Genomic DNA, 26,713 nt, shown 5'->3' with positions numbered 1-26,713 from the left:
TACATAACACTGTTGGTATTATGCAACATCAGTACCTCTCCAGATCCTTGAGGATCAAAGAACAAAAAGACAGAAAGAAAGGGACTAAAATGGCTGACATTTGGTATAACTTACAAGATCAAAAACCAGGAATAAATATTGGTGGTTGAACCTATACAGGTTATTCACATTGAGAGCATATATCACTTCAATGTGTCTTCCAGACCCTATTCCTAAACCAGTCTGGTGCTTGGAATACCAATAACTATGCCAGAAGGGAGATCTGAGACAGTATGAAATAGATACAAGCTGAGCTAGGTAAACCGGACACGTTTCATAATAAGATTCTACCAGAAACACGAGACAACTAACAGTCAGTGTGTGATTCAGCCTTTATTCAGAGTATTTACATAAACGAGGAGAAAGAGGGGGGGGGGTTGGAGGAGTGGAGAGGTGAGGGTCGTGTTAAGGTCATCCGGCCTGCTTCTTCAGCGTGTGTCCATAGAGTGTGTCTCCCACCAGCTTTCTCACGGCCTCCCTGTCCTCGGCGTCTGTCAGAGACACAAATGGTGGCTATGACCCTTGACCAGACAATGATCATATGACCCCGTCTGTCCTCTGGCGGCATGAGCGCCTTCTGATTGAAAGGTTGCAGGTTCGAGTCCCTCTGAGGGAGCTGGGACTGCTCTGTATTAAACTCGGTCTTTAGTGGGGTTGAGTCAGAGTGGGTTTTGAAATGCAGATGAGAGCACTGCTTTAGATTAATCATAAATCACAGCTCAGCCAGTGGAGGAGCTCCCTGCTGCTCCGAGGAGCTCTTCTACCGACATTCACTTAAACTGGGGAGTTTAGAATGCATGACCATGGTTGCTTAGGGAAGGTAATGCAGAAAAAGTGTGACATCATCATGCAGAAGCAGGATACCATGCATTACGGATGGACCCTTCATATAGCTGGCCCCTTAAAGAAAATGCATTAGGGCAGGATGTTAAATCAAGAGATGCAGACAGGTAGTATGTAGTAGCTGCATGTCCGAGCTTTCTTGTTGAGGGTCCAACTTTGTAAGTGTTGTTCAAACCCATATTTACATAGTAATGACATACTGCAGACAGGTACACAGGTTCACTTAACATAAATGTTTTAGCTTGCCACAGTGAAACACCTGAGAGTGGTGGTACAAAGTAAACTGTACCATCTGCATGGCAACGCTGCTGAGAAGACATTCAGATGATTAATTTACTTCTGAAATAAACACAAGCAGAGAGAGATAAAAGTCCCCATAGGTATAACAAATATGCCTCTCTCCTCACGGTGTCTTGCTTTTACCTGTACAGCAACAGCCAGAATTATCATGCATTGTCACATTGTGAAGCCAGAGAAAAGAAGCTTCTAGATAAACATAAAACACACTGTAGATACATTTACTTTACTCTCTTCCTTGTTATTAAGCAATGAATCATATATAATATCTCAGTTCTGTCAACAGAGTCAGAGAAGGGGGATGTGTTTGGTTGTTATTTGTGTGAGTGAAGATGCCTACCATTGTGTGGAACTCAGACTTGGTGACAGGCGACAGCTTCACACACACAGGCAGCGCTATCTATCAGCAATAAGCTGATGTCACACTGCTAGCTGGGTTTATCCCCTCCCTCTCTCTGTCTCTGTCTCTCTCTCTGTCCCTACCCCCCCCCCCCCCCCTCTCTCGCTCTCTGTCCCTACCCCCCCCCCCCCCCTCTCTCGCTCTCTGTCCCTACCCCCTCTCTCTCTGTCCCTACCCCCCCCCCTCTCTCTCTCTCTCTCTGTCCCTACCCCCCCTCTCTGTCCCTACCACCTCTCTCTCTCTCTGTCCCTACCCCCTCTCTCTCTCTCTGTCCCTACCCCCTCTCTCTCGCTCGCTCTCTGTCCCTACCCCCTCTCTCTCGCTCTCTGTCCCCCCCCCCTCTCTGTCCCTACCCCCCCCCCTCTCTGTCCCTACCCCCTCCTCAGCCTCCATGACCACTATGTGTCTCATGAGGAGTTAGCTAACAGTTCTCTGAAATCGCAGGAAGGAGCACCAACATGCCCAGGGGTTCAACTATTAACACGCTGCAGGAACAGGAAGCTACTAAGCTTAGCTGCTGTTAGGAAATCTGTCGTCAGTACATTTAAAAAAATATATATGAATGAGGCCTACATGAAATGGCTATCTGCAGACTATATAATCAAAAACAACAATAAAAACATTGAAGAAAAAAAAAGAAGTGGAATGGTATCAAATACATCAAACACATGGTTTCTAGGTGTTTGATGCCATTCCATTTGCTCTGTTCTGGCCGTTATTATGAGCCGTCCTCCCCTCGGCAGCCTCCACTGGGTCAGGTAGCTGGGCCATCTGTCACTCAGAGAGCACAGCAGCTACTGGCTCCGAAGGAGATGGCCATGCAGAGCAGCAGAGTATAGTACAAACGAACAGTCACACAGTACGTGCATATGCAACACAAACATAGACAGAAAGCTAGCTACTGTATTATGTAGTGCAGTCTATGTCACTCATTAGTGGGGCAGACCAGGGACAAATGGAGATCGTGTCCACAGAGCAGAAAGATAAGCCTGAATAGAGCTTGGCAGCTTGTCGTCCTAAAAAACTGAAATGAGATACCTCTGGTTCGTTTCTATGGGGAAAATGAATGGGAAAGAATGGGGTTTTGGGATAAACGCTGAAAATAAGGTTAACACGGGCTTAAGAGATCTTCTACGTTTTGTTCGAGGAGATAATATCAGGCCGTTAACTTGACCTTTATGAATTATGAAGCCTTTTATGTCCTTTGTGATTTTTTTGGATGACATAAATGCTTCAGAATTCACAAAAAGTGATATTAGCGGATGAAGATTATCTCATAGAACAAGATGCCCTAAGCCTGTGTTTACCACCAACCTTATTTTCGGCACATTTATCCAAAAACTCCATTCATTTACCCATAGGCTTTGCCCATGAACCATGGCAGACTGGTGCCTACAAAAAGACACCATTATGATTGTGTGTGTGATGTGTGAATGTGGGCAGTGTTTGACAGTGTTGCTAGCCTGCTGAGAGAGAATTCCCCTGGGATAGAGAGAGCGAAGAAGAGAGAGACAGAGCGAGCGAGATGAAGAGAGAGCGGTCCCCTCTGCTCCATAGGAGTGAATGCGTGGATTCCAACCTCTGCCTCTATAAATTCTCCAGTCACGCATCAGAACAACAGTCTGCTGGCAGGGACAGGTTTTAACATACATGTAGACGAGTTGAGGAAACACACATTTAATCTGTTTCCCTTACTCTCAGTTAGAGGACATGAACACAGGACAGTAGATGCACTGTTTAAGTGTCAGGTAGCATTAGCTGAGTTAATGGGAAACTAAACAACATGGTGGACAGGGAAAACCAGGAGCTTCTACCTGGTGCTGTGGTCTAATTAAATTACATGCAAGATGTATTTCAACCTACTTAGTCCACCTGTCGGCTCTCTCTAATAAGGCTGGGGATGAGGTTAGACCTAACAAAAAAAATTCTAGATATGATTTGAATGAGAGTAGCTTTTAGGTTTATATTGTTGTCTAACTCCAACTCACCCACTCCCAGTTGCTCCAGCTGAGCCTTGAACTCTGGCCTCTCCTCCAGGACCCTAAGGAGATGGGTGGGCTCCATGCGCTCCAGCTCCACCCTCCAGTACACATAGATCTTGTGGTTGAAGCTGACGTACACCAGACAGGGGCTGTTCTTGCCATCCTTACAGGTGTACTGACCTGTTAAACACCAACATGTAAGGCCAGTTAGACAACCACAGGGAAGAACATATTCCATGACTAGGGGCCTGAGTTTTCCCTAATCACATGTCCTAATCAGGACAAACTCCAGGCCCTAGTCATTACAGTAAAATATACATTGTGACAGTAGGAGACGCTTAGAAATAAGATTGTTCAAATTAAATAAATCAAATCAGATTGTATTTGTTACATGTGCCGAATACAACAGACCATGAAGTGCTTAAAAACAAGCACCAAATGACCAATGCATTTTTTTTCCTTTTAGTAAGTAAGAAAATATTTGCTCATCACTGTGGCCCTGTGAACACACCTGTGAACACACCTGTGAACACACCTGTGAACACACCTGTGAACACACCTGTGAACACAGGCTCGCAAGCAATGCCAACAGTGGTGAGGCTGAGCTAATGCACTCCAATGACCACAGAGACAAAGCATGAATGAGCCCTGAGCGTGTGTTGTTCACACACTAACTCTGATAGCACTGTAGAAATGCAGGCAGTGTGCTTGAAAATTAAGTCCTGTCTGTAGCTTCAACATGCGTTCATCGATACACATTCCGCATGTATTCCTTGTGGTATTATTATTATTATTTGTATTATTCTCTGCGCTGTTGGAAAGCGCCCGTAAGTTAGCATTTCACTGTTACTCTACACCTGTTGTTTACCAAGCATGTGACAAATAACATTTGATTTGTATTCTCGTCCATTTCTTTAATCCTCTTTTTAGATAACAATATGATCTCTCTCTCTGCTCTCAGAGAGCCACTGGGGCGGCTCGTGCAGAGATTGGAGAAACAGCGTTTGACAGAGCCTGAAATAGAGGATGAAGCTGGTTTATGTGAGCCTGAAATCCAACACTGCCATCTAATGGTGACATGAGTTGGAAACATACTGAATTAACACTGTCTATATCAGGTATTCACAAATTTGGGTACCCAATGCTGTCGGGGGTACGCCAAATTAAAATGTGATTCCCATTTAAAAATAATAATAATTGTATTTAAAAATATTTTAAAAATTCTTCACATTTTCAAACAGTCCATTGTAGTTTCCAACGGGGCTATACATTTGGGTGAGTTTTTTTCGTTTCACTACCAAAAATACAATTAAACCATCTAGTGTTCAGCAAAATAACAACACAATGTCAAATACAGGTAGCCTAGTCAAATAATTAACATCCAATCACATTAACCGTTACTCTCTCGTGGGAATTCCACTAACGGTCTGTAGGTACCTGGGAAAGCACCAAACAACAGACAGGGACGTTGGACCATCGAAGAGGCACAAATATGATGAGAACTACATGGATTTGGGGTTCACTTATATTGGGAGTAGTGCCTTTCCTCAGCAAAAGTACTATCTCACAACTCAATGAAACCTTCCCTCTTGCACAGATATTTAGAAACAAAACATGCCAATTTTTTAAATAAGCCACAGGAGTTTTTGGAGCAAGAATAAAGACTACTTTCAAGTATTAAGACATGTATAAAAGATACCATTAATAAGAAGGGTCTAGAAGCGTCTTATATGGTGAGCTACCAAGTGGCTAGGACAGGCAAGCCCCATACTATTGTGGAGGACTTAATTCTTCCTGCTGCCGTGGACATGGCTGGGACACTGCTGGGGGAACAGGCCAAATAAATCTATACAGACAATGTCTTCATCAAACAACACTGTTTCACAACGCATCAGTGACATAACAGGAGATGTTTTGAAACAATTTCTGCTTCACATACAAGCCAGTGAATTCTATGTGTTACAGCTGGATGAGTCAACAGACGTGGCGGGCCAGGCACAGCTCCTGGTATATGTCCGTTACGTTTATGGGAGGTCAATTAAGGAAGACATCCTCTTCTGCAAACCACTGGAAACCAGGACAACAGGAGAGAATATTTTTAAAGTACTGGACAGCTTTGTGACATTAAATGAACTTTGGTGGTCAATATGTGTTGGTATCTGTACTGATGGCGCAAAAGGCATGACAGGGAGACAGTGGAGTGGTAGCAGTTGCTCCCACTCCACATAACGGACATATACCAGGAGCTGGGCTTGTATGCCAAGTAGTTGTTTCAAAAGATCTCCTGCCATGTCACTGATGTGTTGTGAAACATTGGCAGCATCCACCGAGAGGCTCTTGCTGCCAAAGGAATGCCTAACCGTTTGAAAGACGTTTTGGACACCACAATGAAAATGGTTAACTTTGTTAAAGCAAGGCCCCTGAACTTGTGTATTTTCTGCACTATGCAATGATATGGGCAGCGACCATGTAGCGCTTTTACAATATACAGAAGTGCGCTGGTTATCAAGGGGAAAAATAGACACGTTTTTTGGAATTGAGAGACGAGCTTAAAGTTTTCTTTACTGACCATAATTTTCACTAGTCTGATCATTTTTACTAGTCTGACCGCTTGCATGATGACGAGTTTCTCACACGACTGGCCTATCTGGGTGATGTTTTTTCTCACCTGAATGATCTGAATCTAGGATTACAGGGACTCTCTGCAACTATATTTAATGTGCGGGACAAAATTGAGGCTATGATTAAGAAGTTGGAGCTCTTCTCTGTCTGCATTAACAAGGACTACACACAGGTCTTTCCATCATTGTATGATTTTTTTGTGTGCAAATTAACTCAAGCTTACGGACAATGTCAAATGTGATTTAGCGAAGCACCGTGAGTGAGTTGGGTGCATAATTACGCAGGTACTTTCCCGAAACGGATGACACAAACAACTGGATTCGTTTTCCCTTTCATGCCCTGCCTCCAGTCCACTTACTGATATCTGAACAAGAGAGCCTCATCGAAATTGCAACAAGCGGTTCTGTGAAAATTGAATTTAAATCCGAAGGCACTGCCAGATTTCAGTTTCTTGCCTTGGCAAATTGCGCTGTTAAGACACTGATGCTCTTTGCAACCACGTACCTATGTGGAGAGTGGATTCTCAGTCCTCACTAGCATGAAATCTAAACAGGCAGACTCTCTCCAATATGGTGGAAAAACTGCAATATTATGTTATAATACTTTTATTGTATCAAATGGTTGTTTTATGCAACAGAATAGAGTATTCTGTTAACTATTGTGTGTGTGTGTGTGTGTGTGTGTGTTCTACTAAGGATGGGCCTCTGGGAGAAAAGGAGATTTACGATGTCTTTTGGGTGATAAAACCTAAAGAGCATTCCAGAGCATGAGTTAATGTTTCTGTTCTTTACCGTATCAGGGAGAGATGGTTCCAGTTTGGAGTCGGAGGGCCAGACACTGTTCTATACAATGAAAACTGTTGACCAGCAGATACTGTCTGCTATGTATTATAGGTATATTTCATACAGATCTTAACCTTGTGACCCGTTCTATACATCTGTTGTTGGTCATGTAGGTTGAAAGTGGTGTATCTTGGCTATAAAATACCTTTCGTCTCTGGGCTCTCAACGAATCATCTTAGCGTGATTCGCCGACCAGCCATCGCTATTGCAAAGCTCTCACTAATACGGATTCAGTTTAAGTATAACTCTGACTTGTGTGATAAGTTTGTCTCTCCTCATTTGATGATACAGAAATTAACCACCACACCAATACAACCCAACATTGCAGAGTTATGTGCATCCTTTCAAGCACACCCTTCTCATGAACCTGTGGTGAGTTATTCACAATTTTTGTTGAATAAAGAGCAAAATTATTGATTATTATTATATTATTATTATTTGTGCCCTGGTCCTATAAGAGCTCTTTGTCGCGTCCCACGAGCCGGGTTGTGACAAAAACTCACACTCATTCTTATGTTTAATAAATGTATCGTATAGTGTGTGTGTGGCAGGCTTACAATGATGGCAACAACAAAAAACATTTGAGCGTGCGCTGACCCTGGTGCTAGAGGGGGTATGCAGCTGGATGTTGAATGTTTGAAGGGGTACAGGACTATAAAATGTTTGGGATCCACTGGTCTATATCATTTGCTTAGTCATCACGTAAATCAGGTATACATAGGTGAGGGATATGACTAGAGTCTCACCTGCACAGAAAGCATTGACGTTCTCGTCAAACTGGAACCGCACCACCATGCGGTTGTGGTCGATGATGTAGGTCTGACCATCCCAGGCACACGCCACCACCTCCTCTCTGCCGTCGCCCTGGAGACAAGAGGCACAGTCACAATGTCAAAAACCGCACAGGCACAAACGGTCACAAAAAAAAAAACAGAGATTGTTTTTGTAAACTCACTGTGACGTCCAGTTTCTGCAGAGAAAAGAGCTGGTGATCCACTTGCACTGACCATTTCAACTGCTCTGAACTGTCCATCAGTTTCAGGGTGCCTGGAACACAAAAACACACAATCACGTTAATCACATACTAAAATGACCAACATGTTATGCTTAATATTGTTAATGGTATCAAGGGTATTGTTTAAACTGCATATAATACGACAGTCCGAGAAACAAATACAGAGAACTTAAACAACTCAAGACCTGCAGATCACTGGTTCTCACGAGGTTAAGGAAAACATGAAATGGAATGAATTATTTCTGTGGTTACAGCAGCACTCTGAGTGCTGGACACCAATTTTGCCCTATTTCCTTGCTTCGGGCTCAGGGATGGAGACATTTAGATGACGATCTTGAAGGTAACCTTTATTCACAACCATTTCTGTCCCTCGATCTCTCCTGAAAACACCAACAAGCTTTGAATCCAAATCCAAATACTTGGAAAAATCATCTTCATATTAAACTGCAACATTATCTTCATGCGTCACCTTCATTGTTTTAAATAAAATGGCTGTAATATGATCTGGTTACATTTCACTATTCCCTCAGCAGAATTGCTCAAACGTTGATCCTAATTAAGGTACACAGGCATGTCAAGCCCTCTCTTGGTGCATCATTATTAGCCTATCTGTGACTGGCCCAGACTCTCTAGTAAGATAATCCTATTGGTTCCCCTTTTCTTTAAATATTGATAGTCTCTCCAGGAGCTCAGAGCCCTCAGCCTGCTAAACCACAACCAGTCTCCTCTGGTAACATTCACCCACAACACCTTCCTCCGTTCTACATGCCTTTCCTAGTTCTGAGTGACCTTGTTAGACATTGTAATTGGTGAGAGAGTAAGAAAGGTCTTCCTTTTCCCCTTAAGGGGGCTGCGGAGCAGGCTAGGCAGCTCCGTGAGCTGGCAGATATACTGCCTGTCAGAGATATCCTCCTTATAGAAACCTGCTGGACATACAGGGTCATGTCTATTGAGATAAACAGGTCAGTCAGGTATCTTCACAAACACATGTCATATAAACCTTGGATCTGATTTTTTGTTGTTGCTGAGCCCACTGCAGTTATGATTTAGCTCATTATTTTAGAAGATAATTGACTGCCGTGATGTTAACACGTCCTATCTGAACACATCCTCATTAGAATTATGTTATGAGACTGACTGCATACAAAAGTTTAGAGTGGTCAGTGGTGCGATTAGCGAATTACGCAGCGTTGCTCTTCTGAACAACTCAATTAAGACACTTACCATCTAGAGTACAGAGGGCAAACAGGCCGCATTTAGAGGAGTCGCCTTTGGAGCCTCTGCTTATGCTACCAATGAGATGAGTGGAAACGTTCTTGTTGTGGATCCGACCAGTGGTCAGATGCAGAATGACGTCTCTGGAGGGACACTCGCTGTGACAGACACATTACAAACACAGGACGATACCAACATGAACTGGCACAGCTTATCTATAATTAGACAGCCAAAGCACTGTTATATGTCTACTACATGTATTAATACTGCATATGTATTAGGTGCTCTGCATGTCCAGTGGTATGTACCTGCCAGGAGTGGGTGGAGCCTCCTCCCCAGGCCCCGCCTCAGAGGAGCCCTGTTGTGTCCATGTGCACAGCAGGATGGCAAAGCCACAACCAGGCTGGGACACCATCAGTTCAGGAAGACCCTCTAGGTCTGGGTTTACTGACAGGCTGTCCACCTGTCACAGGAGGAAATAATGGATTAGAAATAGTAGAGTGTACACTTTACAGGATGTGAAATCACCCAGTGTTATATGGGGTTTATATGTTAGGCCAGAGTTCAACTCGGGATAACCGGTCATACAACAAATCCTTAAGAACTAACCTGCTCCGGGGCAGGCTAACTCCACATACCCTGAATGAAATGACTGAGCCGCGAGTTGAGGACCATTTAAATCAGATTCACTCCCTCTTGCAAAGACTGCATCATCCCCTCCATTTGAGGAAGACCACTTATTCAATATTTTATTTATTTCAGTCTTTGATTGACATATTCCATGTTTGTGTATAGACCTGCCTGTCCCTCCAGAAGCCACTTCTTCAGCAGGACCAGCTGTCCAGAGCTCAGATCTGAAGAATCGGTAGGCTCCTCCCAGCGGAACGCTCTCACCACACGGTCTGTGTATCCCACTACAAGCTCACTGCGCCCATCCCCATCTGCAAGCGTGTACACACACATACACAGTTGAGAATAAAGCAGTCAAAAACAGAAGCGGTCAATCGCATTGAGGGTGCCTACATCTAGGGCGAAATGGGTGCAGAACAGAGAGGTTACCTATGTCACTAATAAGGATGACTTTGGTGTTGGCAGGAATGTGCTGAGAGAAGCAGGGTTTCTGGTCGTCAGAGAACAGCGCCTCTTGCTGGCTGGATGAATCTGACTTGGCTCCTGCCACTGCAGACAGGTCAAACAGGTGAAACCATCCCTCTGCACCCACAGCAACTACAAAGTTCTGATGGATAAGTTAAGGCAGTGAATAGTTAGGTGATAGCACACACTGGATGCAAGGGGAAAATGACACAAATATTCCTCATCTGACTGGAGGACTATGCACAGTTTCTGCACACCCACCCTTCCTTTGTTGCAAATGTCTCCAACACCAACACAGGTGAGCTAAAAAATAAACCAAAAAGATAATTCATTCAATATTTGTCTAAATATCAAAAAATAACAATATAAATCAGATGTGCAGACAGCGGTGTTCAAATTTCCTCTTTCATGCCACTACAGTTGTACTGAAATGTGCTGACACATAAAATGCCCTCTAAGCAGCCACTTACCATGCCCACACATGTTCTAGTGATCCAAGGCTTGGCGTCATCGTTCTTGTACACATGCAGCTTTCCACTGGTGTCACCCACAATAAGTTCATTCAGCTGTTCAAAAATAATAACAGCTCATGTCAAGGTTCTGGTGTCAAGGTTCCGTAGATATAAGACATGTTGTCGTAAATATGTTGAAGGTCAAGGAACGTGATAGGAGTACTGTTATGGCATCTACCATTTCACTCTTGATCCTCTTATCGTGACTGGGGGGAATGAGTCAGAGACCCTCTAAAGCAGGAGTTGCTATTTACAGTACAGGGACTAGAAAGGCACAGCTAGACAATGAATGGGCAAGTGGAGAGTGGGCAGAGCAGTCAATGACTTCTGAAAAGTGATTTATGTTGCCACGTAGGTGGGGGAAATAACTGACAAAAAAAAAGAGTTGATACATGTCATTGGTAGGCCTACAATATGTATAACTGGCCCTAAGAGGTGGATACACTAACGCCGTGAGCATTGAGACTACACACATTTTTTTTCAAGGATTGCCAATGTCCGAAAACATGGACACAAGGAAAGATCCCTGAATAATTGTCTAGCTGCTGATACTTTACCGAGTCATTGTCCGCATCACCAAGACAAATTGCATGAGGGAAAAGGGTTCCGGGGAAATCAAAACTAACACGCTGAACATAGCTCAAGGACCGCATATCACCAGATAACAGTTTGATAGCTGAGCTGGACACTGACAGCTGCAATTTGCACCATCCAAAAGCAAGTTAGAGAAACATCAAGTAGGTTGCTGTTTTAAAGCGTATATTTTAGCGTTGTTTCTGCTTTTAAACTTGGCGTGATAACTATTATCAACCACAACCACTAAAAATACCAGAAAGATGTAGTGAAGTTATAAAACGCGAGGGTCTGTACGCTCTTCCTTAAACAAAGCACACGTGATAAAAATAAAAAAAACAGTACGGAAGCATACTCCAGACAAGCTTCACGCGTTTTGTAATTTGCGATTCGCATGGTCACGTGGCGATATTTATTGTAATCATACAGATATCGTTAGTTATTGATAAATAAAGACCAAATTAAACAGCCAACAAAAATATATTATATTGTAACATAATCCCTGCTTTTGTGTTTATGCACAAATAATGAATCCCACCTAGCTGATTATTCAATTGTTGTTAATATAGCCTAATGTCACATTCACATGTAGCCTAGTAATTCCAGAATATTCTATGATTGTAAATGATAAATTATAATGTCAGTGAGCTAAAATAATAACGCTGTGGGCATTAAATAAATAAAAATGAAAAACTCAGTACAAATGCCATCAAGTTAACATAGACTTGAAAGGTATTTGGGTGATGCACTGTCAATCCTCTAGAGGGTGCTGCAGTACAAGACAAAATATTTTACAACTATTTCACCTCATGCATACTGTCTAGGGACCCAAGGCCTTCTGACCCATATGACCCTTTGAGTGAGTAACCCAAGCCACCGTTGGTTTGCCTATATATTAGGCCTACATGTTTGAAAGGCCTACATTTGTTGGTATATTCTCAGAAGTGCGGAATCATTTCAGTGCACATAACAGCCTGTGGATAGTTACTGCAGCTGAGCCGCTGTTTTCAGTGATCTCCAGTGGTGTAAAGTACTTAAGTAAAAATACTTTAAAGTACTACTTAAGTAGTTTTTTGGGGTATCTGTACTTTATTTGACTATTTATATGTTTGACTACTTTTACTTTACTACATTCCTTAAGAAAATAGTGTACTTTTTACTCCATACATCTTCCTTGGCACCCAAAAGTACTTACATTTTGAAATCTTAGCAGGACAGGAAAATTGTCAAATTCACATACTTATCAACTAAACATCCCTGTTCATCCCTACTGCCTCAGATCTGGCGGACTCACTAAACACACATGCTTTGTTTGTAAATTATGTCTGAAGGTTGAAGTGTGCCTGTGGCTTTCTATAAATAAGAAAAAATAAGAAAATGGTGCCATCTGGCTTGCTTAATATAAAGAATTTGAAATTATTTATACTTTTACTTTTACTTTTTTTTTTAAACCAAATACTTTTACTCAAGTAGAATTTTACTGGGTGACTTTTACTTTAGTCGTTTTCTATTAAGGTAGCTTTACTTTTACTCAAGCATGACAGTTGGGTACTTTTTCCACCACTGGTGATCTCTCTCTGTGTGTGTGTGTGTGTGTGTGTGTGTGTGTGTGTGTGTGTGTGTGTGTGTGTGTGTGTGTGTGTGTGTGTGTGTGTGTGTGTGTGTGTGTGTGTGTGTGTGCGTGTGTGTGTGTGTGTGTGTGTGTGTGTGTGTGTGTGTGTGTGTGTGTGTGTGTGTGTGTGTGCGTGTGCGTGTGCGTGTGCAGGTAGTCATGACCAATTAAACCACTGCACATCACTGGCAACAGACAGGACTGGATGATTGTCCACGTCGACTGTAGGGAATTTCAGATAAATATTCAGTTCAGCATCTCTTCAATAGGCTAACTGCTGAGAGAAGTTGATTCAGATTACTCAGATGCCTTGTGGATGGCATGGGTCATTACCGTTCACTCCAGATGTTCCTGACAGGTCTCATTAATTAATTAATGCATAGCACAGCACTTTTCTTTTACTCAATAAGTAAAACAAAAGCATCAGATAGATGTTTTAAAGTAGCCTAATTTTAAACGCCCCAAACTTTCAAAATAAAAGTCCACTATACTGTCATGTACGCCAGCTAGACAACACTGTGCACTTCAAATGTCTTATTTCAGATATGGTCTTTCATCTAAAAACTCTAGTTTTTTAGCACAATTGAATAGTTAATGCAGCTGAATATAGGCGATGCCATTCAAACTTTTTTATTTAGACCTATTCATTTATTGAAATTGTTGGTTAAGATAAATCAGAATTTTGATTACCGTGATCACTGTTTGTATCTTTCAGAATGCATTCAGTAGGGGCTTTTCACGTTATTATAAGACTGATCTGTTGTAATACACCTGCAGAAATGATACAAAGAGTCAGTGCCATGGGCGACCCCCAAACGACCACATTATTTAAAAAAATTAACACCACAATTTAGTTTAACAGCTAACAAATTGAAAATTAATCCCGCATATCACATAGGGATTATTTCCCAGGACAAATGGACCCTTATGGGTTTTGTTTTATGATGTCTCAGTGAACTCCAAAAGCAGAAAGACAGAGGTGTTTCAATGGAGACTCGGGTGCCTAGATGTCATATTAATTATTACACTTGGCTATGACTGGAACCCTCGAATAGAGGGAGCGCTCTGCCTGCCTCTGGAAGATCTGCAGTAGAAACAAGTCTTTACAAAGCGCTAATTGGACTCTGGAACCGCACTGACAGGGCATGCTAGATAGGTTTCAGAAAGCCGACGATGGCGAGGGGGCTAGGGGAAACTGAATAGAACCCACGCTTCTTTTCTAAACTCTCTTGCTGTGCAAAAAAGGGAGGAAAAAGAAAAGAAAAGTTGGTGGGGGCTGGGTTCTTCAATGCAGGCTTGATTTTGAATGCCACAGCCAACACAAAAAAAATTCACAATTTACCCCCTCCCCTCACACACACACACACACACACACACACACACACACACACACACACACACACACACACACACACACACACACACACACACACACACACACACACACACACACACCCACACACACACATCCCCATGAGTGGAGTCGGTTGGTTTTGTTCTCAGTGAAAGACATGTTCTATTATGCTGCCCTTTAAAATAAAACAAAATTGTCGAAATACACTGTGACGAGTCGTTACTGTAACAAAATAGGGTGTATCAAATCATACACAAAACATCCTCGAATGCGTCCTTCTTATGGTTCTTCTCAGATTTACCCTTCCGTTTCGCCTCTCCGATGTTGATGATTAGCTCTAGCCCAATGAAAGTGGAAAATTCGCTTCTGCTGGACAAAGCTCCATTCTTTGAAAGACGAAGCATTCAAATGCGGTTGTAAAAGTGTTAACAATAAACTGTGGGTCATCCAAGACTGTGGGGTCTGCTTGTGCCTGCCAACCCGACAGTGTTCAAAACAACTTACAGTCAATGGGGTCTATAAGGTATACCTTATAGTATACTGGCCATACTGTATGGACTGCAAAGACAATGCAAACAACTAAATCTTAAATCTTTTATAAGCGCCTTTAAGGTCCGTCAGAGTTTGAGAGCTGCCTTTCAGCACTACTTTTCGGTCCACTTGGGAAATTGGTGATCTACATGCGTAAAAAGCTAATAGAGCCTAATAGGTTCGCTTGTATAAGCTATTTAAAAAATTATATATTCAAAAAAAATTCAGAAGTTGTTGGATTCACCCATAAAGGGACACGTTTTACTCATTTTACACATACAATTAAATTACACCTCATTTGTCTTTCGATCTAGATCTTATTTTAAATTATATCAAACTGTGGCCAAATTTTATGAACAAGACCCTCAGTCTCTCATTCGCCATGAAACAATTTAATATATCTAGCAAATAAGGTGCATTTCTGAACCAAAGACGCTCTATTTGTATGCATTTTATATGAGGAGCATCATGCGTAATCATGCAATCCGGTGGTAGATTTGCAAAGCAGAGTTGAATGAAAAGTAACATTCTATTACTTCTCAAAACATCTGGAACAAGTCTGCATGCTGCAACCAGTTGTGATTTGGTGACTGTTTGTTCAGTGGTTCAAGTGGCACGCGTCCGGCGTACGCTTTGCAACAGCACAGGAGCCAAGGTGAATACAACTAGCACGAGGAGGAGGCGTGGTCAGGGCCAGCGCGTGGGGTTGCCAGTGTATAAGCCCTGTTACTAGCCTTTCTCAGGACTCAGTTCAGACTGAGGAGTGTGCGAGGCAGAAGCCCACAAGACCGCCCATTAAACAAGGCTAAAGTGAGCATTAAGCCACACGTGAACGCCACGAGCAGGACGCACTGCTACCGATCTATCCAAAGAAGAACTCTGAGATTCTCTGCAACTCTTATTTTTATTTTTCAATACGTGCCAATGGACATCACAGCCAAGATGGAAATAAATGTGAGCCAGCAGCAGTTCATTCCGCCCTCCTGCTTCTTTGCTGCCGCAGCGCAGAGTATCCAGCTCAGCCCTACCAGCAGCCAAGGGAGCGGCAAGTCAGCATCCAAGGTGAAGAGGCAGCGCTCATCCTCGCCGGAGCTGCTAAGATGCAAGAGGAGGCTGAATTTTGCCGGCTTTGGGTACAGCCTGCCGCAGCAGCAGCCGCACACCGTGGCGCGGCGGAACGAGAGGGAGCGCAACAGAGTGAAACTTGTCAACAACGGCTTCGCCACTCTCCGGGAACACGTCCCCAATGGCGCGGCCAACAAGAAGATGAGCAAAGTGGAAACGTTACGGTCCGCGGTGGAGTACATTCGCGCACTGCAGCAACTTTTGGATGAGCACGACGCCGTGAGCGCGGCGTTTCAGTCCGGAGTCCTGTCGCCCAACAACTACCCCAACGAGATGAACTCCATGGCAGGCTCTCCAGTGTCCTCCTACTCGTCCGATGAGGGGTCCTACGACCCTCTCAGTCCCGAGGAGCAGGAACTCCTGGACTTCACCAACTGGTTCTGAGGATCAGCCTATATGGTACGAATGTTTTTATAATAGGCCTATCATTCATATTCTACAAGTACTGTATTATGCTTTGTTATAATGAATATTTGCATTATTACGTTTTCAAGATCAACTGAAAATAACTGAACTAATGTCTTGCCTACTTTTCTTGTTCGTTATTATAGGAATATGGATCAATTGAATGATGTAAACCCTCAGCATGTGCTCGGGAGGATCACAGAGGAGCTCGCGCCTTCTAGAACAAGACGCACTGAGCTGGCGTTCTGCTCCGGTCGTCCACGAACCAGTCCACCTAAAGGTTCGGCCTTGCAACCGGAGAAACTGCGGACATGCAGGCCAGTGTTGAGCCAAGCGCCAAAGGACTAAAAAGAAAACGGGCTCTCCATGTCTGACAGCGTGGGAATCCAACCTTCCAGCACATTCGCCCACGAAAACAACATTTCAAAAGTGATTTTACATCAGCACACAAAACATAATTTAAAATGTTGTTCTCGAACTATGCTTAATCCAATCAAAGAACATCAACCCTTCTTTGTAAACTCCTGTGACATTTAGTTCTAAAATGCTTCCAATGTGCGGATTTTATTATATGAAATTCTATATCAAACATGTTTTTGAAATATATCAAGATATTTTTGTATGTAAAGAGATTTTTTTGTAATGTTTTCTTTTGTATATATTTATATTGATAAGTTGCTCTTACCTCTTGCCTATTTTAGACTTGTATAATGCTCTGCAGCTGGCTATTCTGTGTATGGTCATTGATTAATGAGGTTTCAAGAAGGGGTTTGACACTCCGACGTTTGAATTTAGCACCAATGTGTCTTATTTAATAGGAAATACATGTTATTGTACATGGAGTTCACGATGATCAAAGGTTATGCAGCTATTGTCCAAACAGAGCACAATGGCGATTCATTGTCTATTGCTATACTGCCAGGTCCACACTGCCTTTACTTATATCATGTTGGTTGAAAAGAGAAAAGCCTATAACAATATTTTATACACTCTAGTCTCATAATAAAACGTTTTCTAGTATTTCCTTTTGTACCTCAGACTTTTTACGTTTGTATTTTACATTCACTTTTAGTTACAGTGTGTTTGACTGGAGATGGAATGGGAGAAAGGATATAGGAGAATGGGGGATTAAATATATTTCTGCTACATTTTTTTTATAGAAATATAACCTATTTTATGCACACTTCCACCAACGAATTCATGCCATATCACACATTTTACGCGTGTCTCCATATGCGTAAAAAAAACGGTACATTCTGTAATATAAGGTATTAACATACAAATAGAGTAATACAACAATAGTAAATTCGATTCCTCAAGAATCCAATAGTCCTGTTTATAGCCCGAGGGCACTTAATGGGGTGATAATACATCTCGCCTGGCGTTAGGCTAGCTGAGACGTGCCAGGAATTTTGGAGTGTTGATGCTGCATGTCAATTCTGTTGTGCACCAGCTCAATGCTGCAGCGCGCAAGCGCGTGCATACCAGAGAGAGAAAAATATGTAGCTAATATGTAGCACCCAAAAATAGCACTTGAAAAAGTCACAGTTGTGACAATGGCTCCGTTAATCCGTCTAAACAACTTTAGTAAACGAAACTGTATAAATAACAGTGAATTCTATCAGCTGACTATGTTTTTGGAACCTCTAATATATTGTGCAATTCTGTAAAACAAGCAATCCTATTTGTAATTGAAACCGACTTATTTCGTTGACAAACCATCAAAATTACGATTCTGAATCATATAGAACTTTAGGGTTTAAGCTCTGAAAATAAAGTTAAATGCAATGACAAGAAAACACGTAAAGCTTGAAAAGTTATTCTCGTTTAGCCTACGTGTAAATGATCTCACCTGTGGTAAATTGCAGGTGCCTACAGGGTAAAAAATAGACATTCAAACAGTTTTGCAAAGAGCGCACATAACATTCTGCTTCACTGTAGGCTATATATTGAAACTGACATTAAGCATAATCAAAGGGAAGGACATCATTTGTAGTTGTTTGGTTATATTCATTACAAAAGTTGGGAGTTGGTAGGCTTGTTTGCCTTGGTTTGTAAGATTCAATCAATGAAACAGAGACCGATTAAATATTTTAGATGACAATTAGTCTAGTTCAGGTACCTATCAATTCCCTGAGGCCAAGAAGCATCGAGTTTGACAGGTAGGACGCGTTTGCTTCGAGGCGCGTGCCTGGTTTAATGAGTGAATGCGGTTGTCTAGTGGTGGAGAGGAGACCGCGCATTGAATTGGCTGACGGCGTGTGCCTTTCCTACAGCAGCGCGCGACTAGCACTCAACAAATGCCCTTGCGAAGAAAAAAACAGTTTAACCATTTGTTGCGTGCAAGCTGCCAGAGGGAATATCGTCTAAGAGGGCCAGGTATTGTTCACCACTATCTCTAGCTGAAAGGGTTTTTGCTCAGCAGTTATTGCTGTTACCACAATACAATATACAATTCCTTGACACCAAGATAAACAGCATAGCTGATGTTTCATTAATGATTTACCGGTAAAAATGTAGCCACATAAGAATATATTCGAAAGCTTGGCTACAAGGCCTACATTTTATTTGAGTGGAGCCTAGTACTACATAAAGCCTGGGTATTGTGTATAATCCACCATTATCTAACTCTCTAGGTGGACAAATACTGATTTTAAATCTATTGCTGAGACCAAGTTCTTTATAGACAGGACACAATGTGTATTTTCTGAAACCTTTCTGAAACCTTAAATCAGGTTTCCTTGATATTACGAAAGGTGTCCCACAGTGTTCGATTTTGGGTCCTGTACATTTGACTAACTACAGTATATAAACAATATTGGTTTGTCTGTACAAATGTGTAACCTTCACTTGTGGGCATACTGCTGTGTATTCTGCTACCCCTATCTGTTGACAAGGCTCTATCTGATCATCAATCTGCCTTCATTGATTTACAGAAAACCTTTATTGACCTCAAACTAGTATGAAAGTATATGTACTGTTTTCTAGATCACATGTACACATGTAGATTGTGTGAACATCGATTGTGTCCCTGCATGCAAATATCTGGGCATCTGGATAGACGATGGGCTGTCTTTTAAAAAGCATATAGATGATTTAGTGAGGAAGCTGAGAATAAAATGGGCTTTTTCTGTAGAAACAAGTCCTGCCTCTCGCTTAATAGTAGCACGCAGATCATTTTATCGACGTTCCTACAGTTCCTAGACTATGGTGACATCATCTATATGAATGCAGCAGCCACTTCATGAACACCTTTAAATGCAGTTTAACACAGCACCTCATTTTATTACTGGTGACAGGTTCAGTACACATCACTGCCTCACGGACATCATTAATAACCTTTAGACATATGAGTCACTGTACCATACCCGGTCTCAGGGATGGCTTACTCTGGAAATCCCATCTCTGCTTTCAGTTTGTTAGCACCCCATGTATGGAACAATCTACAGAGTTACGGATGTGGTGTGGTGTCTTTTGGGGAGGTCAAATTGTTGATTGTGGACCTCTTTGCTGAGGAATGGGATTGTTTTCTTGAGTGTGTTTGTAATTTTGTATAGGCCTATTTGTATTATATTGTATTTAGTCAATTATGTATATGCTGGGCTCGCTTGGTAAATAGACCTTGCCCTCAATGGAACTCCCTGTTAGTCTTTTACTACAGTGGGCTACGTCAGGGTCACAGTCTTTCTTGGTCAAACAAATCCACTGTACTTTGAAACAAAAGTATACACCTCACACACAGTTATGGCCTTAAATTATAATTAGGCAACTGAAAATGTATTACATTTTGAGTTTGCATCCAAACATTATACTTCATCTACATCACAGAAGACGGAAACATGAAACCATTTGACATAGAAACACAGAGTTTTTGTTGTAAAAAAAATATTGTTTTGATTCATTCTGAAAAAATAATAACATTCCACCCATGATTGCACTAGAGGGCGGTCTGATCATTTGACTGCAGGAAAGGGTTACAATAAAGATGAAATAAAAATAGAGCTTACCAAGAAGGGCACAAGACACAAAAGTGACAGGCAGTATGTATAGCTCTCTTTGGTACCCTTATTAGGCATCATAGAATTTCTATGACACAGCTACCCGAAAACAGCAATGAATGGTCTGAACAATTCCGTGACCGCCTGTCAGAGTGCGTTAACGCTTTCCTCCCCGACTCTGTCAAGCCTGAGGGAAATTAAATAAAGAACTGCCATATCTAATTTGTAATTTCTTGCCGGACCCTCTCACTTAAAGCTGAGGGAGATGATTGAAAACACATAGGAGATTTAGGTTAGGTCATGCTTCATTTATTTTATTTTCATAATGCCACATTACTCAGTTACTAAAGCGGTGGAGAGCCATTATATTCACCCCCTCTATCTTAAAAACCCGCACAAAGGTTTGGCATAAATCATGCATTAAATCAATGCTTAATTTGTGCAAAAGTTTGAAGTTGCACCTGCATCTTGCATTTTAGGATTCGCCCCCCCATGAGCAACAATTGTGTATCCCTTGTCTAACTGGAGTCTAAACGTGTTATGTTCCTATTCAGTGCATTACCGATGCATGAACCGCAACTGAAAATCCCTGCATATTTCAGTACCATAGACAGCACCATTCTCAAGCTTAGACGTCCACCTTCAGTAGGCTATTTATCAATGCATATTCCAAAGGGTGTCTCCAAAGCCCCTTTGAAGAAATGTCTCAGAATGTCGACCTTGTTACATTAAATGTGCCCCCCACCCCCCGAAAAAACCACATCTCAAAAACAGCTTTAAGTGCATAGGCTATCGTTTTAGAAAGAGAACCCTGGAACCCTGTTGCCACAGTGTGTGGTAGCTAATGACAGATAGGGGTCAAGCCTGTGTAGCCGATGACATCACAGGTTGCTGGAGTCATCCAGTGGGTTGGCGATGACTGAGTTGTGGATTAGGACGAAGAGGGGCAGGTACGCCAGGAAGTCCAGCAGGTCCAGGGAGCTGATGTGTCGGAGCTCCTGTTTGATGGCTTCCTCTTGTTCTGGTCGGATGCCCCCAGCCTTGAGCTCCACTAGGAGCTGCTCTGCGCTGATACAGCCCTGCTGGGCCACAGCGCCCCCTGACTGCCCCTCCAGCAGGAACATGAACAGCTGCTGTAGAGGGACAAACATCATGTCAATACAGGTGGAAAAAAAGAGAGGCCTTTTCAATATGCAATGGTGTGGACTTGGTTTAGACAGGGCAGAGGTGTGTATGTGTGTCTTGTGTACGTGTGTGTCGGTCGGTGTGTGCCTCTCCTAGCGTCTCATGTTACATCGGCCTGTTTCTAGTCTTGTATGAGTGCACCTGTTTGCACAGTTAAATGCATTCTAGGTAATAATTGGGGGGAGGGGGTATAATCCTCTGGCAATCAGCCCATTTCTACCCTCCAGCTCCTGCAGCCCAGTTAACAACCCTATCCCTACCACCAGCTTTATAATTACAAAGCCTTCCTCCACCTAGATCAGGCTCAGTTTCCACACCCATGGCCACATGCTTTCATGTTCCCTATGTGCCTTTCAGCAGCCCCGTCGGCCTGCCCTCCCCATTTGAATGCGACGGGCTGCCTTGCCTCTTGTGAATGGCCATCCTATAACCCTGGTCCATCTGAGATGAGTGGTAGTGTGTCTCAGGGCTGATTAAAGGGAGGGAGGGGCGGAGCGGCGCGGGAGGTACACCTCTGGGCACTTTAATGAGATTAAGGCCCCGCAATCCATGAAAGCGAAAAGGAGCCTCTCTCTCTCGCTCTCTCTCTCTCTCTTTCTATAGATGCACTTGGTCCTTCTGGAAAAAGCTAGTTTTACTAAGCTTTCATTTGAAATGCCCTTCAAAGTGTTTACCAAGTCTTTATTTCACTGTAATTACCCTCCCGGGGCCATGAAAGAGGGAGAGGTACCGCAGGTTGGAAGAGATTGTGATGTAAGCAAGAAAATACCTTCATGAGAGTGATTATGGTAAATGCTAAACTATACATGGTAAAGATGGGCTTTACAGTTAGAGAGTAAGCAAACTACCTGAATTATATTGAATATTATTTCCACATGAATATACAGTGCCTCCAGAAAGTGGGATTAAAATGGATTTAATTGACATCGACACAAAATACTCTGTAATGTCAATACATGTTAGAGTCACCTTTGGCAGTGATTACAGCTGTGAGTGTTTCTGAGTATGTCTCTAAAAGCTTTCCAAACCTGGATTTTGCAACATTTACCCATTATTCTTTTCAAAATTCTTCACGCTCTGACAAATTGGTTGTTGATCATTACTAGACAACTATTTTCAGGTCTTGACATAGATTTTCAAGCAGATTTAAGTCGAAACTGTAACTCGGACACTCAGGAAAATTCAATGTTGTCTTGGTAAGCAAGAGATTTGATTGTAGATTTGGCCTTGTGTTTTAGGTCAGGGTTTCCCAAACTTGGATCTGGGGCCCCCGCTGGGTGCAAGTTTAGTTTTTTGCCCTAGCACTACACAACTGATTAAAATGACCAACTCATTATCAAGCATTGATTATTTGAATCAGCTGTGTAGTGCTAGGGCAAAAAACTAAAAGTGCACCCAGGACGGGCCCCAGGACAGAGTTGGGGAAACCCTGATTTAGGTTATTGTCCTGCTGAAAGGTGAATTAGTCTCCCAGTGTCTGATGGAAAGCAGACTGAAACAGGTTTTCCTCTAGGAGTTTTCCTGTGTTTAGCTCCATTCTGTTTTTGTTTTTTTTCTGAAAAACTCCCCAGTCCTTAATGATTACGAGAATACCCAAAACCCAATGCAGCCTCCACTACGCTTGGAAATATGAAGTGGTACTCAGTAATGTACTGTATTGGATTTTCCCCAACCATAACACTTGTTTTCGGGACAAAGAGTGAATTGTTTTGCCACATTCTTTGCAGTATTACTTCAGTGTCTTGTTGCAAACAGTATGCATGTTTTGGAATATTTTTTATTCTGTACAGGCTTCCTTCTTTTTCACTCTGTAATTTATCTTAGTATTGTGGAGTAACTACAATGTTGTTGATCCATCCTCAGTTTTCTCCTATCACAGCCATTAAACTCTAACTGTTTTAGTCACCATCGACATCATGGTGAAATCCCTGAACGGTTTCCTAACTGAGTTAGGAAGGACGCCTGCATCTTTGTAATGACTGGGTGTACTGATAAACCATCCAACGTTTAATTAATAACAACACCATGCTCAAATGGATATTCAATGTCTGTTATTTTTTTTACCCATCTACCAATAGGTGCCCTTCTTTGCGAGGCATTGGAAAACCTCCCTGGTCTTTGTGGTTGAATCTGTGTTTATAAATTTTTTTTTTTTTAAAAGAATGTTTTGAACCTTTATTTAACTAGGCAAGTCAGTTAAGAACAAATTCTTGTTTACAATGACGGCCTACCCCGGCCAAATCCGAATGACGCTGGGCCAATTGTGCGCCGCCGTATGGGACTCCCAATCACGACCGGATGTGATTCAGCCTGGATTCAAACCAGTGTCGCCTCTTGCACTGAGATGCAGTGCATAAGACCGCTGCGCCACTCGGGAGCCTGTGTTTGAAATTCACTGCTCGACTGAGGGATCTTACAGATAATTGTATGTATGGGGTACAGTGATGAGGTAGTCATTCAAAAATCATGTTAAACACCAGCATTGCACACAGAGTGAGTCCCTGTGTAACGTCTGCTTCCAACTCACACCCTCAAACACGTAGATCCCCCTGAACGCAGCTCACTTTCCAGCTCATACTCTCAAACACCTAGATCCCCTGAATGCAGCTCACTCTCCAGATCCCAATCACCTGAATTCTAATCACCTGTTCACACACCTGAATGTCATTATCACACACTATTTAGTTCAGTTCTTTGCAACCCATCACTGTCAGGTATTGTTTGTTTTGTGATACACGGCATTCTGGTTTTCCCTTGAATAACTCTCGTGTATGAGAGTTGTTGCCTGCCTCACTAATGACGCCTTTAGCCTATTCCCTGCCTGTACTTTAGCCTATCGGATGTCCTGTTATCTACCTATTGCCTGATCTCCCGAACTACGTTACTAGCCTTTTCCCTGCCTGTACTGTTGCCCTTTTGGACCCCCTGTGTGTGGCCTTCTGCCTGCCCCTGGACCCAGCTACCTGCCTCCTCCTGTGTATGACCTTCTGCTTGCCCCTGGACCCAGCACCCTGCCGTCTCCTGTGTATGACCTTCTGCTTGCCCCTGGACCCAGCTACCTGCCTCCTCCTGTGTATGACCTTCTGCCTGCCCCTGGACACAGCTACCTGCCTCCTCCTGTGGTCCATTGCAATAAACACCTGCTCATTGCACAACAAAATGTGGAAAAGGTCAAGGGGTGTGAATACTTTCTGAAGGCACGGTAGACCATCGTCCATACTGAAGATGTTGATTCAACAGGCATGAGATAATACAAACCAAATGTTGTCATTACCTTCGCTTTGTATAGCTTTAATGCCAAAGAATGGAAGTCCATTTTGCTTATCAGGGAACGCATAAATACACTGGAAAAAAAGAGACAGACAGTGTCATTCAGGAGACAATCATGACACTGCAACTCTAAAAGATTTTGGTCCCTCAGAGGAACGTAAAAATCCCTCTCCTTTTGAAACATCCTCTTTGTCATATAAATATGCACACGTACGGTCCAAATGAATCTCTCTACACCTCTGTGTGGATATCTCTACAGTGTCACTATAGTGTTAGGGTAAAGGGGAGAAAGAGAGAGTAAACAGAAAAACAGGAGAGGTGGCCCAGTTGGGGAGGTCTGGGTCCCTGTGGCGGGTGTTTTTTGGCGGGGCTCTCCCATGTGATGTTGTGTTTGGGGAGACGTGATGGTAAAGTGTTCTGAGCCCATTGTGGTTGCTCACCGTGGCCTGTCCCCCAAACAATGACCATGGATACGGGGACATCCCGCCACAGCTAACGGATAAAACTGCTCTGGATGGAGACAGTGAGTGGGTGGTGAGGGTGGTGGGCGAGGGGTAGTAGGGTGGGGGGTGTTCAGTGGAGGTAGGGGGAGGGGGAGACCGGGGATCAGGGCACGCTCTGGTGCAATGTGACCATTCGCTGACCGACACAATCTAGTCCCCGTTCAGATAATTAGACAGAGACACAGACGATTGTGTTGGGACAGACCTCTCCTGTCCAGCGTGTGGCACAGCGACGGCCGTCCCCCGGTCTCTAACGAGCCCCCCGTGCTAATGAGCCCTTGTCCCTCCCCGGCCAGGCCCACGCGCTGAATGGCCTGTTAGTGGGAAAGAATGGAATCAGCACTCTGCCATCGAGTTGAGCGCACGCCTGAGTGCCCACAGCGCTGTGACTGGCCCACTTCCCCAACCGGGGTCAAGACGGGAGGGGCTTGACGGGAACGAGGGGAGACAGGGCAGCTAATGATCATTAATTGCACTTGGTTTGCAGTAAAAGAGCCCAAATGACGGTGCAGGGAAGGACAGTCATGATAATGGCCGCCCCCAAACATGGGTCCGGGAAGGACCAGTGAGGATAATAGCAGCCTAACCCACTTCTTTTGTTGGCCCTTCTACGGCACCCTGCCGTGGAAAACCCAGCAGACTTCGTACTTACGTAATGTCCAACATTTTGGCGGTCACTCCTCCATTAGGGGGGCAGGGGCATGATGAGGTTGGGGGTCAGTGTTGGAACGCAAACGCATGCTGACCCAGTTAAAATCGAGTGACAGGGAGAAACTGAGACTTGTTTTTGGAAGAGGGGGATTTGAGCAGGCCACAGATGGTCTGAATGAAGTGTGAAGGAAGGAGAGAATGAATAAAAGCAGGTCTGAGGGAGAAGAAGCGGAGAATGCATTTGGAGGGACTCAGAAGTGAGAAGAAAGAGGCTGAGAGGTACATTGCATTGTGGGTCAGTCTATTTAAAGGTGAGCGGTTCAACCGTCTAGGGTCTCAGGTTTCCCTGCTCATTGCCAAATGAACACCTCCTCCCTCTCAGTGGTCTAAGTCACTCTAGTGAATTGGCAGGAACATTGGGAATTACTGTTCTACCATCATGCGGCTTTTGCTAGATTCATTCAAAATAATGCACTAGAAAACACACACACACACACACACACACACACACACACACACACACACACACATACACACATACACACACACACACACACACACACACACACACACACACACACACACACACACACACACACACACACACACACACACACACACACCAACAGAGGTCAGAGTGAGGA

General features: G+C 43.2%; 3 protein-coding genes across 5 annotated transcripts in view; 1 reads left to right on the top strand and 2 right to left on the bottom strand.

The window, feature by feature from the left end:
* Nucleotides 1-353: 353 nt before the first annotated feature.
* LOC139393013 (integrin alpha FG-GAP repeat containing 2) lies at nt 354-11,786 on the bottom strand. Its single transcript, XM_071141330.1, has 11 exons — nt 11,420-11,786; nt 10,821-10,916; nt 10,612-10,653; nt 10,315-10,492; nt 10,057-10,196; nt 9,564-9,718; nt 9,265-9,413; nt 7,981-8,072; nt 7,772-7,889; nt 3,568-3,741; nt 354-530 (listed from the first exon to the last, which is right to left on the bottom strand). The coding sequence occupies exons 1-11, from the start codon at nt 11,513-11,515 to the stop codon at nt 451-453; spliced, it is 1,320 nt and encodes a 439-aa protein (XP_070997431.1). The 5' UTR covers nt 11,516-11,786; the 3' UTR covers nt 354-450.
* A 4,032-nt stretch (nt 11,787-15,818) lies between these two features.
* On the top strand, nt 15,819-17,436 carry LOC139393117 (achaete-scute homolog 1a-like). The gene is made up of 2 exons (XM_071141478.1): nt 15,819-16,456; nt 16,609-17,436. The coding sequence occupies exon 1, from the start codon at nt 15,857-15,859 to the stop codon at nt 16,439-16,441; it is 585 nt and encodes a 194-aa protein (XP_070997579.1). The 5' UTR covers nt 15,819-15,856; the 3' UTR covers nt 16,442-16,456; nt 16,609-17,436.
* Nucleotides 17,437-20,204: 2,768 nt separating this feature from the next.
* Nucleotides 20,205-26,713, bottom strand: part of LOC139393253 (uncharacterized) — a 65,919-nt gene continuing 59,410 nt past the window's right edge. For 2 of the 3 annotated variants that reach the window (XM_071141729.1, XM_071141730.1), the window contains exons 14-15: nt 24,920-24,989; nt 20,205-21,593 (exon numbers count right to left, since the gene is read on the bottom strand). In XM_071141729.1, the coding sequence (XP_070997830.1) occupies nt 21,342-21,593; nt 24,920-24,989 (322 nt within the window). In that variant the 3' untranslated portion in view covers nt 20,205-21,341. The remainder of the gene's footprint in view (nt 21,594-24,919; nt 24,990-26,713) is intronic. The other variant, XM_071141728.1, reaches the window with a different exon arrangement.

Source organism: Oncorhynchus clarkii, chromosome 33 (assembly GCF_045791955.1).
Source record: "Oncorhynchus clarkii lewisi isolate Uvic-CL-2024 chromosome 33, UVic_Ocla_1.0, whole genome shotgun sequence".
NCBI lineage: Eukaryota > Metazoa > Chordata > Actinopteri > Salmoniformes > Salmonidae > Oncorhynchus > Oncorhynchus clarkii.
Note: the sequence above shows the minus strand (reverse complement) of the source record. Positions and strands in the feature narration are given on the sequence as shown.